This window comes from Mya arenaria, chromosome 3, assembly GCF_026914265.1.
Source record: "Mya arenaria isolate MELC-2E11 chromosome 3, ASM2691426v1".
NCBI classification, from domain to species: domain Eukaryota; kingdom Metazoa; phylum Mollusca; class Bivalvia; order Myida; family Myidae; genus Mya; species Mya arenaria.
In genome coordinates this window covers 67,801,033-67,814,547 of record NC_069124.1, presented here as the reverse complement: position 1 = coordinate 67,814,547, position 13,515 = coordinate 67,801,033, and the positions used below count along the sequence as shown (strand labels likewise).

Sequence of the window (13,515 nt, the reverse complement as noted above, 5' to 3'; positions counted from 1 at the left end):
TAAATGTTATGAAATCAAAAGTACAAAACTAAGTTCTTAAGAATAAAAGTTTTCTCGAACCTTTAAATCCATTATAACTTATTCCCAGTATTCCCAAATTAGTACATTGACTCTGACTATCATTGTATACTTACACCCAGGATTTCCGCAAAGATGATGGCAAACGCGGGCATGAGACCACCATTGATGAGTGCTGACAGGCAACCAAGGAGAATGAAGAACCATTCCGGGGCGTTGAGGCGCATGATCCGCCCAAACCCAGCATTCACCTTCTCCTTCTTAGCCTCCTGGCATAAACAACATATTCTCATATTTGTAATAGTTTACCTAACTAGCATTTAAGATGTAAACAAGGAAATTGACTACATGTACATAACCACAACATATTTATCTATGACTTTTAACCATTCTACATATCATTTCAATATGGAATTAATAAAGTATCTTCCATGATTTATAGAAGTATGTACAAGAAATAAGGCCAAGTCAGGAGTACAGAGGCACAATTAACAAAGTACAGTAAAACTGTGATCGCTCGAGGACGACAGGGTCTGAGCTAAAACTTTGAGTCTTCAAACCAAATGTTTACTTCGGCACTGATAATGCATTATATTGGGGAAATCGCTCATATGTTCAAAGGCTGTCGTATATTAAATGTGAAAATGTAATAAAAAAAAAATATATGAATAAATAGTAATTTTTTTTTTTTACAAAGAGCACATTTTCTGAACAAGCAATATTGAAAAATGACAGTGCATATAATTGCATTAGTCAGATTTAAGTTCGGCAAAATCAAGAATTAATCATTTAATCATTTGCACATTGCTCAGATGTTGTTAGTTCTTTCTCATTTTCCATATTGCAAAGCAATATTTTTAGAGATTCCAAAGCTGGACTGCTATGATATTGCTTTATTCATATTTCCTTTCAACTGTCATTGCAATTTTCACAACTTGCGAAAACTTGAACACCTATAAATAGTTTATTTTCATTTTGGAACACACGTTCGGGAAAAAAGTGTGAAATTATGACCTCGAGGGAGTCATGAGGTTTTGTGCATGATTTGTGTATTTGGGACCGGCTATTGTGCTCGACTCCTCGACTTATTTAGGTTTCGATGCAGCGTCAGTATTTTCTATTTGAAAATAGAAGGAAAAATGTTCGGGACTAAGCTTCGACCTCGAAGGACCGCTGGTTCTCGAACGACCGCCTGTTCAAACGACCGCACTTTAACTGCATAAAGAACACTGGCAAACAAATGTATTGCGGGATTTGAACTCACATAGGTATCAACAACAAAAGAAATAAACTCAACGTAATGAAGAAAGGACATGAGAAAAATATCAGTCATAGTAAAACTGTGATCGTTAAAACAGGCCTTTGTTTGAGAACTGGCGATTGGTTGAGGCTAAGTGTCAACAATTATTCCTTCTATTTTCATTTAAAACATACTGATGATGGATCAAAACCTAAATACGTCTCAAGCACCATTACCAGCCCAAATACACAAATGATGCGCAAAACCAAGGTAATAAATTCAAACATTTCCCAAAAGCGTGTTGATCCAAGGTTTTACTACAGCGCTTACCCCCATTAGTGAAACCTCTACATGTAGTTTACATTCCTACCTCTGTGGTCTCATCAGGGCTTGCTGGGCCTGTACTGCCAGGGTTTGACAGGGCACGCTTAACCGGGGAGTGCACAAGATCAACCTCGGGCTTCTCAAACATCTCAACATCCAGGTCTGAAATACAAAGGTAACGAATGATTTCCAAAGGCTTGTTGTTATCCGGAATTTGAACTTTTCCTTTTTTGAAGCATTTCTCAGGCGACTCCCCAGTTAAAAATTTGCTGTTTGAAAAAAATAAAAACTCTTTGATACATCATGACGAATGCTGAAAATGTGAAAAATCTTTGGATATCAACGCAGGTTATAACACTGACAAGGCCAAAAAACTGTGTTCAATGTAACAGGTATTTTAATAGTGCATTGATATAAATACAAGAAATACCATGCCAGTGTGGTGAATGATTCTGTTCGTGTCGAGAAAATGCTATGTCTTATGACACATTATCTTATTTCAGTATGAAAATGATTATGTTTGCACCTTTTTCAATGATGTATGGAAAACACACCTGTTTTGACAAATATCTGGTGATATAACATTTGTTTTTGTGCACTTTCTTATTCTGAAACACTCCTTTCTAAATGAATCACTTATAAAAAAGACTAATTTGTCTTTGCTAGTTGACTTGAGGCATAATTAAGTATTATCAAAAAAAAGACTTCCCTGGCTTTAGGAGTGGATACATGTACGGTTGTATCATACCTATAAATGTAAATGTTACAAAATCACACACAAACACATGCAACATACTTTTCAAATTACAAATATTTAGGATAGGTTGTTTACTTCTTGTCAGATAATCAAGAAAAAATATTAAATGTTACACTCTCTTGATTTAAACGCAATTAAACAAGTGAGAATTATAGAAAAACAACATCAGAAACAATCACTTCAAATAAGTAATGGGTTTTTGTTAATTAAAATAGCAATACAATTGCAATGCATATGATATTAAACATTAACACACTGCAATCTGCATGAATATAAAATGCAATATCCACAGATATTTATTTTTATTTTTGGGATGATGACCCATTCTCGGGGTACTAGGAATTAGGGCAAGCATATGTACAAGATGCGAACAATTACATAACAGCCAGAATGATATAGTGATCAATTAATCAAGGGCGCCATATTTCTACTGGTTTTGATTGAAAAAGTATAAAATTTTGTACATCTTTTGACATATTTTATTCTCTTCCCCCACCCCAAAGTCTCTTTGGAAATGTTCATTCCTATTATGAAAACTTGAACACTTCATGGCATTGGAAATAAAGTTAAAAAGAAGTGGATAAGAGTTATAAAACCATTGAAAAAGTCCTTGATAACCAAACACCCATATCATAGTTTATGAAATATAGCACATGTCGGGGTAAGGATTACAACATGCATTTGGTTAGGGTATATAGGCTTGTTACTATTTCACCATTGGATAATTAGTTTTCTGTCAGCTTGGTTTAGGAATCATATTCTATTATAAAAATTATGATTAAAATTTACTTGTAATGTATTTCATTAACTGACTCACTCTGAATAATCAATCCTAACTTAGTGATGCCCATCAGGGGGTCTAACAGCTGTGTCCCCCCCCCCCACACTTCCACCAAATAGCTCTGTGTGTGTTTTAGTAAGTATGAGGGATTCATGGCTGATGCAGATAAAGGGGCTAAGACCCCTTTTAAAATTATTTCCATAGTCTGAAGTTAAAATCTCTCATTCCTGATTTCATGATTACGCCTAATAGTCCTGCAAATATGTTGGTAAAACTGACACCATACCGGTCTGTGTCTGTAAACACAGGTTTCTATACATCAAAATAAGGGGCTAAGTCTGTAGTTTACAAAAATGCATGTTGCAGTTGCGAACACAGTGGTGCAACATTGCAATCCAAGATGGCGTCCAAGATGGCCGCCATAAATTAAGATAAGCTTCAGCTATTGCCTACATATTCATAATGACTAGAAAATGCAGTTAATAAAGTCAGAATACCATAAAAAGATTATTTAATACATAATAATGGTAACAGGAACACATTATTGTGTTAAAATTATAGAACTCAACCCATTATGACTAAGATTTTTGTAGAAATAGACCGGACTAAATTTCAAATAAAGTTAATATGTCTGAAAGAGTACATTTAACCTTTAACTTAAGCAAACTTAACTGAGATATATTATGAAAACAACTTTTAGATAAGTCTACTAATTTAAAGTGTAATTGATGCATGCAATTACGCATGCAATGACATATCACGACAGTAAAATGTTTTGAAGTTAAAGAGTTGCTGCCCTTTGTTAAACATTTGTCATGGTTTATATGTCAGAAGGTCATTGTTGAATGACATTGCATTTTTATTTATTTTCACCAAAGAAATGAAGAAAATGGAACATCTTTTTGGCTAAGGTAAGTTTTATGAAATAGTCATTTTGAATTTTCATTATTAACAGCTTCATATTTTGTTTAATTAAAGGGTTTTTTCCACATAAAAATGAAATCCATTATTCTGATAGACTAATTTTGATATTTCACCATAAAAATAATGACAATATTTTTAATACAATTGCTCTATAGAAATATTTATACAACAAAAATCTGGCTCTGTTGATCAATCATTGATAAGCAGTCAAAAAATTCAGGAAAAAAAGTGCTTTTTTATCTAAACTTTACAACTTTTAATCAACCAACCTTCTCATAAAATGTTTTTGAAAAAAATCTGGAAATCAGAAAATACTCCATCTATTAGGCAACCATCTATCAGAACTAATCTTTTGAACAATTCTAAAAAAGCCGATTTTTCTCCAGTTTTAAAGTTCTATATCAGGACTGTTCTTTATTGTTATTCATAATCAGATATTCCTGTTTGACATGGTTTTCACTAAAATGTAGAATTTTCTGATAAAAATACCCAGCTAATTTTCAAATAATTACAAATTACCCTTAAAATGTCAGTTGCACCTTATAGAATTCTCTATAATAAAAAGATGATACCTCCAATGTACGCAACTTAGTTCTTTCATAATAAGGTCAACTTTACAACAAGGTTTTACCTTTTCCTGCAAACAGCAAATCCAAGCAGCACAAAATGAAAGATGTAATTTGTTATGTGAAACATTGGATCCTTAAAATGTATGTTTGAACTTAATGTATTTATTCTTTGTATTAATAAGGTGATACCTCAAATGTATGTGACTTGGTTCTTGCATAATAAGGTCAACTTTACAATATAATTTACCTTTTTCTGCAAACAGCAAATCCAAGCAGCACAAAATGAAAGTTGAAACATGTCATGTGAAACATGGAGTTAGTACATGCATGTATGAAGTTTATAATCTCATAGCCCTACACTGAATTTATAAAAAAAAACATCAGCTGAAATTTAAACATTTTCAGGTATATAAAACTAAACAAATTTGTTTTTGGAAACAAAAACAGATGCCTCCCCACATGTTGGTCTCATTCTGTTCCATGACATTTGATGTAAGGCAATATGGAGTCAATTGTGGATGTTGTGTCAATGAGGTGAAAATTTTATCAGATATGATGCAAATTTATCAAGGTGTTTAGGAGAGATGGAGCCACATGAAATCTATATATATATCAAACCTTTCACCTTAAACTGTGATGTTCACATTGAGGCAGCGTAACTGAAGTGTTGACCCTGCATGTCATGTAAATGTGATTAACATATTACTGATTGTACGTTACCCAAGTTTCATGAAGTTCCTTCAAGGAATTTAGGAGATATGGAGCAGACATGATATCTATGACTCAAACTGTGAGCTTGACCTTGACCTTGCATACCAGTATGGAGGATTCAGCATGTCACTTCGATGTGGTGAACATTTATCTAAATTTCATGAAATCTTTCAAGGGCTTTATGAGATGTGGAGCGGACACAAAACCTACAACTCAAACCTTTTACTGTGAACCTTGACTTTGAGATGGCATTCCTGGAAAATTGGTTCTGCATGTTGTCATGAAGTTGTGAACATTTGACCAGAGTTTCATGAAAATTCTTCATAGGGTTAACGAAATAAGGAGCAGACACAAAAGTCTGACAGATAGACAAATATCAGAGCTATAGCATATGGAACGATAAGACAAGATGCAAGGCTATTTACATGTGTATGTAAGTCATAATTTATAAAAAAAAAAGAAGACAAAACAAAACACAGACTCCACAATATTGATAACACATATATATTAAATTTAGAAATGATAGTACATGCTATACATTTACATTTTATCTCTGGCAACATTTGATTATCTTGAACGGTTTTTATTTATGGCTAAAACTTTGCTCACTATTTTTTTGTTGATAAACGGGAATATCAATTGACAATTATCAAAGTCAGCAATATGCATTTGCATTATTGTCTCTGACAACATATATTACTGGTTGGATATCTTGAACACTTTTTTAGATATTGCTAAGGTCAAAGTTTTTGTGTGTCAAAAAGAGGGCATAACTGAACAATATTTTAAGTCATAATTATGGACCTTGCTCCACATGTGCAAATTGTCCCCAGTAACAGTTTCATTTAAATTTCTTGAATGTTTTTAGCTTTATGACCAAGGTTAGCTAAAAATATCACTTCCAGGCATAATACACTTTTATGAGTTGTGTTTTTGTCATTCATCTATAAGAAACAAGTTAAATGAATAACTTGAGGGTGTTCATATTCAAACCTTAATGAAAAAAAATGGAACTTTTAAAATACATGATTGTGTACATATTGGAACAAAAAATTAATTGAAAACAAAAGAGAAACATACCATCCTCCGAGACTGTACTCTGGAAAACAGATTGGAGACAACTGTTAGAAATCTGCCAAACAAATTAAAAGAGAAACAAACATTATTGTATGCTATTTTTATACAGCAACATAAAACTTCAGTCATTTTTACTAAATTTTAGACAAATGAATATCAAAGCAATGATTACTGTCACAAATATTACCTAGATGCCCTTCTATCTGGTAGCAGATACCCTTCTACTCCAACCCGTGGATGCCTGACCCCCTATGCCTATCTTCTCCAATCCCGCGACCCCAACCCCCTATACCTCTCACACATACCTGTCTGGTAACGAGCTGGTAGTAGATTCCCTGCTTCTCCAATCCCTCGACCCCCACCCCCTATACCTCTCACACATACCTGTCTGGTAATGAGCTGGTAGTAGATTCCCTGCTTCTCCAACCCCTCGACCCCCACCCCCTATACCTCTCACACATACCTGTCTGGTAACGAGCTGGTAGTAGATTCCCTGCTTCTCCAATCCCTCGACCCCCACCCCCTATACCTCTCACAAATACCTGTCTGGTAACGAGCTGGTAGTAGATTCCCTGCTTCTCCAATCCCTCGACCCCCACCCCCTATACCTCTCACACATACCTGTCTGGTAACGAGCTGGTAGTAGATTCCCTGCTTCTCCAACCCCTGAACACCCAACCCCCTATACCTCTCACAAATACCTGTCTGGTAACGAGCTGGTAGTAGATTCTCTGCTTCTCCAATCCCTCGACCCCCACCCCCTATACCTCTCACACATACCTGTCTGGTAACGAGCTGGTAGTAGATTCCCTGCTTCTCCAATCCCTCGACCCCCACCCCCTATACCTCTCACACATACCTGTCTGGTAACGAGCTGGTAGTAGATACCCTCCTTCTCCATGAGTTCATTGTGTGTGCCCTTCTCCACAATCCTGCCGTCCTGGAAACTAGCGATCATGTCTGCATTCTTGATGGTGGACAGGCGGTGAGCTATCACCACTGTTGTCCTTCCATGGCTTGCCTTGGTGAGTAGTTAAAGCATTTTAGAAATCTAGCTAAATATCACTACATGTTCTGGAGCCCTGAATTCTAAAAAAGGAGTAATAAGCACTCTCACGCACATGTATGAAATACCAAACTAATTTTTATTTGTACCAGTGTTTTACCCACATCAAGTGTTTAAAGGCAACATGCTATGCTTGTTCTTTCAGTATAAGTTACACAACAGAGAAACAACAGGCATGTCTATGATTTAATAAGCCTTGAGAAGAATGTTAGCATACCTTTTCCAGTGCTTCCTGTACGACCCCCTCACTCTCCATGTCTAGTGCTGACGTCGCCTCATCAAGCAGCAGAATCTTCGGGTCACGCACGAGCGCTCGAGCTATTGCGATTCGCTGCTTCTGTCCTCCACTCAATTGAGCCCCTCTCTCACCTACCAGCGTCTCATATTTCTGAGAATAAAAAAGTTATAGTATTAACTTAACGTCAATCATCTTTTTATTAAAAATATATTTTTCTTTGATAGGACATGGAGCCAGTTAACAAAAATGCACTGTTAAAAATCCTGCTGCAACACTTTACTTAAGATTTTGTTTCAAAAGACTCAAGGTAGAAATACAAAAACAAAAACCAATATTTATTTTATATTATTTGTTTCTACATTCTACAAAAAACTAAATATTGAACCAACATCAGGTAGTTGCAGGATGAAGTCATGAGCGTTGGCCTCCTTTGCCGCTCTCTCTATGCCCTCTTGTGTGACGTTCAAGTTGCCAAAGCGTATGTTCTCTCCAATCGTGTTTCCAAACAGGACTGGCTCTTGACTCACGATCCCGATATGCTCTCGTAGCCACTTCAAGTTCAGATCCTTCACATTTACGCCATCCACAAAGATCTAGCAAAGAAAATACCAAAATAGATAACCGGTCGCCATAAAGAAGCAATTTAACATGTGATTACTTAAAAGGGACTGGATTAAGTGATCGTATTACTGAATAACGGGTTGCCTCTTGATAAGTTAAAAATAAATGAATAATGGATTTTGGTTTCACAAAATAGTAATTTAAAAAAAACTCAATTCAGAGTTATGGTACTTGATTAGGGGATACTTTAAAAAATCCAACTTTTATACCTGAGATGGTACTTGGTAATGGCTTGCATCTAAAACTATATTAACTATCCCTGTTATTGTGCTTCAAAAATAGCCATTGTTTCATAAATTTTAATTTACATTTAAAATGGCTTATTTTCCCTTATATTGAACGTAGGACAAAGTCATTTACTGCTGCACATGCATGACACTGATTTTAAAACACAAGTGATCACGGCTTTCATGCAAAAGTTACCCAGTTGCGTCATACAAAATTATGTAAAAGATAATTATGACAAAATGTTTGTAATGCTATAAATTTCATAAATCTCTGCCCAGCTCACCGATCCTTGTTCTGGGTCATAGAAGCGTTGAAGCAGCTGTACAATGGTAGACTTGCCACACCCACTAGCCCCAACCAGTGCCACAGTCTGACCTCGACAGATTTCAAGGTCAACACCGCGCAGCACCTGCACACAAACAGGGGATTGATTTAGTTCTTGAATCAAAATATACATGTGTTCAATAGCAACATTTGGTTCATTTATCTAAACTGAGATCCAATTAACTTAAAAAAAAATCACTTAATAGAAAAAAAGAAGAAGTGAAAATTGCTTATTTCAATCTTTAATAGACTATATTAAACTATTATGAAACTAGACAAATCTGTATTTATTTTTGTTTAAGCATCCAAATAATTAACTCATTAGATTATAATTAACTCATAAATATTTTTCCATGCCTACCAACCTTAACATCTGGTCTTGATGGGTAGTTAAAGTGGACATTGGTCAGTCTGATTGTCCCCTCAAACTTGTCAAGCTTCTTTCCTGCAGGCGAAGCACTGTCTATAGGGGGAACCTGATAGTGACATAAAACTGGCTCATTATATTTTTGGCAGCAAAAATAGTATTATTCCTACGACAACAATCGGGTGAATTATATAAAACATAACTGCAAAGAAAGATTCATCTCAAACCTGACATAAGCTGTTATTCCATGCAAGAGATATATTATTAATTGAAAACCTATATTTAAGTCCAATTTACCAACCTGTTCAATGAGACTATAGACTACAAATGCTGCTCCTCGGGCTACTGCCAAACTCTGCATGGGCGGGGCTGCATTACCTAGTGAGAATGCCCCTATAATCACACTAAAGAATACCTGAAAACACCATGGTAAGTTCAACATATAACAAGAGAAAGCTACAGCTTGGATACGAACACCTATACTCTATGTCCTTATATGCAGCATTCCATAGTATTCAAACACTAAGTGTGACCTTGCCCTTAGATGTAAGGACATGGGACAACTCTTGGTATGTCAACCACATGTGGCAAGTTATTTTAAAATTTGTCCATACAATAAAAAGCTACAGCCCGGACATAACCACCTATACTCTATGTCCTTATATGCAGCATTCAGTAGTATTCAAACACTAAGTGTAACCTTAAACTTAAAGGTAAGAACACCGGCCTTGTACTTGACACATCGTTTTTATGTGCTGAACACATGTGGCAAGTAATTTTAAAATCTGACCATACAAGAGAAAGTAACAGCCCGGACAAGACAAGTTGAACCGGACACACGCACGGACAGATGAATGGACAGACAGACAGATGGTGCAATTTTAATGAAGGTGGGCATAATAAAATATAAAATACAGTTTATGCACTTATGGTTCCTGTACACTGCACTTTCTTTCTTTAATCTTTACCATTATATGAATTTAAATGTTATCCATTAGTTTCAAAGTTATGCTCAGGACAAGAAAAAAGTTGCAAAGGGCAATAACTCTGTAAATTATTAAGATCTAGTTATGGTTCTTATAAACTGCACTTCCTTTCATCATGTTCGGTCTTTTTTATAAAATTAATTAAATTCCATTTAGAAGATTTCAGTTTATGCTCCGGACATAGAAAATTGCAATGGACTAACCAAATGACAACAAGGTGACTCCAATATATAATATAAACTATGAAAATAACTTAAAATGTACAAAAATTAAATGAGCATATTGGAAAAGGTATTCAATGGGACAAAAACACTTTTAGATTTACTTAAAATGTCAAACATAATATACAAACATGTAGATCTTCAAACAAAAATAAAGACAAATAAAGATTATGAAAAACCTACAATCATGACGTTGCCGATGTTGTAAACATCCTTTTCATCTCTAGACAGTTGGGCTCCATACCAGAAGCCGAGTGCATAGGCACAGAATATGATGAGCCACACCACTCCTGTGGAGATTCCGCTAACGAAACCCTTTCTCACTCCCATATCGTGAGCCTCAGACAGACGGCTCTCATACCTGGTAAACAACATTATTCAATTATTTGTATGTGATAAGAAATCTGTAAGATCTCAACGGAAAAGCTTGATAATGCTAGTTTTCCGAGTATGTTTCAAAACCATTCATTTATTAGTATCTTACACCAACAAGAACTATTTACAGTAAATTAATCATGTTTTTAGATAAATTAAGGAGATTTGATTATCAATGAACACGTATGTTAAAAAGTATGGAAAAGAAATAAGTTCTTGCACTGCGTACAAGTTCACATTGCCACTTTGTCCAAGCAAACTAGCATCAATAAAGGTTTTTTTTAACACAATAAATATGAAGGGAGTTAAATTTGGGAATATGGAGTAATGGTAATACAAATGGATACAAATAAATATTGCCATTGACTTATTTCAGATATTTACTCTCTTTAAACTGTTTGAAGTTAACATTTGACAATAAAACAATTCATAAATCTAAAAATTTCATGCATTTATATACAATGATATTTAAAGCAAAATGGCCTTTAATAAATCCTCAGGTTCATCACCTTATGCTTTCCTTCGCCTGTCCTCCAAATGCCAATACAGTTCTTATGGACCCAAGCACTTCTTCTGCAATGGCCCCTGCTTGTGCGTATGCCTTCAACTCTGCTCCTGAGGCCATGCCAACCAACTGAGGAAAAAACACAATCAAATACAACATGCATGGATCTAAAACCTGAACTTGTCCTCAGAACTTGCATGTATCAGTGCTTATAATTGCTAAAAGCTTTGTCCTGGTATATGTGTGTCTGGCTTGCTTGTAGTCATATCTGTGATCAAAGTTGAGATTATCATCTTAAACCAAGAAGTAATGTAAGAACTCGCGCAGGTTGATCTAACAGCGTTATTTCGATGACTTATGTGTTACCTTGGTCATGAGGAACGCGGCAGCTGCAAGGGCGGGGCTGATTGCCAGGATGACAAGCGTCAGTTTCCATCCATACACAAACCCAATAACCACACCCGCTATAAACCCCGAAAACCACTGGAAGAACTGACCCATCTTGTCACCTATACCATCATGGATCTTGGAAATGTCACTGAAACATAAACATACTACCATAACTCATGATAGTCAAATATCCAATAAAAGAGTAATTGTTTACCAAAACAATTAAGATAACAAGCAGTATTACCATTGATTTTAAAAGGAAACAAAAGCACATATTAGCTTCCATGTTAACAAGAATATCTTTTTATGAACAAATTTGCTGTTAGAAACATGAGGAACATTACTTAGTGATTCTGGAGTTGAGTTCTCCTGACTCATGCAGATCAAACCAGCCGATGTTTTGTCGCATGACGTTCCTGTAGAAGCGCTCTCGTATTAAATGTGTCTGTTTCTCAGATGCAATCATCCAGAACATCACCTGTCCGTAGCCCAGAACTATCACTGAACATCCAATGACTGAAAAAAGGTCAGAAAACCAATTGATCAAACTGCTTATAAGCCCTAAGGCTGTTTTTATATTCTATTATTAATAGCACAGTGCAGGACATCATGCCCAACATATCAGTCAGAGAGATATGAGTAACAGATTAAGGGAACATGTAGAACACGAGTTTGTTGGTCATAGAATGTAATATAAGTTAAACTTTTATAACTAAAAATGCACTTGTATATCAATAAGCATTTATACAAATACTACTTCTACTAATTATTGGCTTCTTTTTGTTTATTACTATCATAGACTGCATTTCTATCCAATTCCATTCAGTTTACTCAAGATCATTAGTCACTACATGTATATAGTTATACAATGTATATCATAAGAGTATGTAAATAGTTTCTCACAAAAACCACTCAAATGTTAACCAAAATTCACTAAACATGGCAACCACATTTATGAGCAAAATGCCTAGGTCGTGTCAGGATAATGTCAAAAACTAGCTAAAGAGTCTAATCAACCCAAGAGTTATGGCCCATGAATTGACAAGTGTTGATCAATTGTGAGTTTATAGATTATAATTAAGATGAATAAACCGAAATTACCGGGTCCTGTTTTAATAAAGATATTAGTAGTAAAGTCAGATCATCTTATCATTATACGGTCATTATTTTGTTCCATACTTGAATATTTACACCTCAACTTCAATTCCTCCTATGAACTGCCTTTAGGGAATTGCGATTCTCATTCGATGACTGCAACATCTTCAGATATGTTCGGATCATTTGTTTATCTTGATAATGTTTGTATTGTGTAAGCAAGCACTGAAGCACTTTAATTTTTCCAGCGTTAATGTGACATCATTTGATAAACATTCCGATTATGGTCGGGTAGTTCAATTTACAGCATTGGTGAGAAAGAATTACTGTAAGGTTTTCTAAAATGCAATGATTAGAAGTATTTTTTTAACAATTCTTGAATGAAATAATGAAACATTGGTGTAAATATAAACAAGAGATGTTTGTCAAACATTATGGCCCCCCCCCCCCCCCCCCCCCCCCCCTGAGGGCCATGTTGTCAGGATTATATGGACAATTGAATGAAATATGCATGGACCGAAATGACAGCTGATTTGTTGCCGTTAAGGCTGTTTTAAGATTATGACCATTAAAGTGTGAGGATAGAGTGTGTTATGACCATGACCTTTGATTCTATGAACTCAAAATCCAGAGTCATCAGCAGGTCAACAGAAACCTAATTGTCAAGTTTGAGGGCCATGGGTGCAGGCATTGTCAAG

At 35.4% G+C, this 13,515-nt stretch overlaps 1 protein-coding gene across 2 annotated transcripts in view; it reads right to left on the bottom strand.

Annotated features, from left to right (window-relative positions):
* Positions 1-13,515, bottom strand: part of LOC128227238 (ATP-dependent translocase ABCB1-like) — a 53,653-nt gene that overhangs the window by 23,243 nt on the left and 16,895 nt on the right. For both annotated transcript variants that reach the window (XM_052937585.1, XM_052937586.1), the window contains 13 exons: positions 12,067-12,238; positions 11,699-11,870; positions 11,337-11,461; positions 10,636-10,813; positions 9,547-9,660; positions 9,244-9,354; positions 8,838-8,963; positions 8,095-8,298; positions 7,685-7,855; positions 7,261-7,422; positions 6,405-6,423; positions 1,629-1,744; positions 135-287 (listed from right to left, as the gene is read on the bottom strand). In XM_052937585.1, the coding sequence (XP_052793545.1) occupies positions 135-287; positions 1,629-1,744; positions 6,405-6,423; positions 7,261-7,422; positions 7,685-7,855; positions 8,095-8,298; positions 8,838-8,963; positions 9,244-9,354; positions 9,547-9,660; positions 10,636-10,813; positions 11,337-11,461; positions 11,699-11,870; positions 12,067-12,238 (1,823 nt within the window). The remainder of the gene's footprint in view (positions 1-134; positions 288-1,628; positions 1,745-6,404; positions 6,424-7,260; positions 7,423-7,684; positions 7,856-8,094; positions 8,299-8,837; positions 8,964-9,243; positions 9,355-9,546; positions 9,661-10,635; positions 10,814-11,336; positions 11,462-11,698; positions 11,871-12,066; positions 12,239-13,515) is intronic.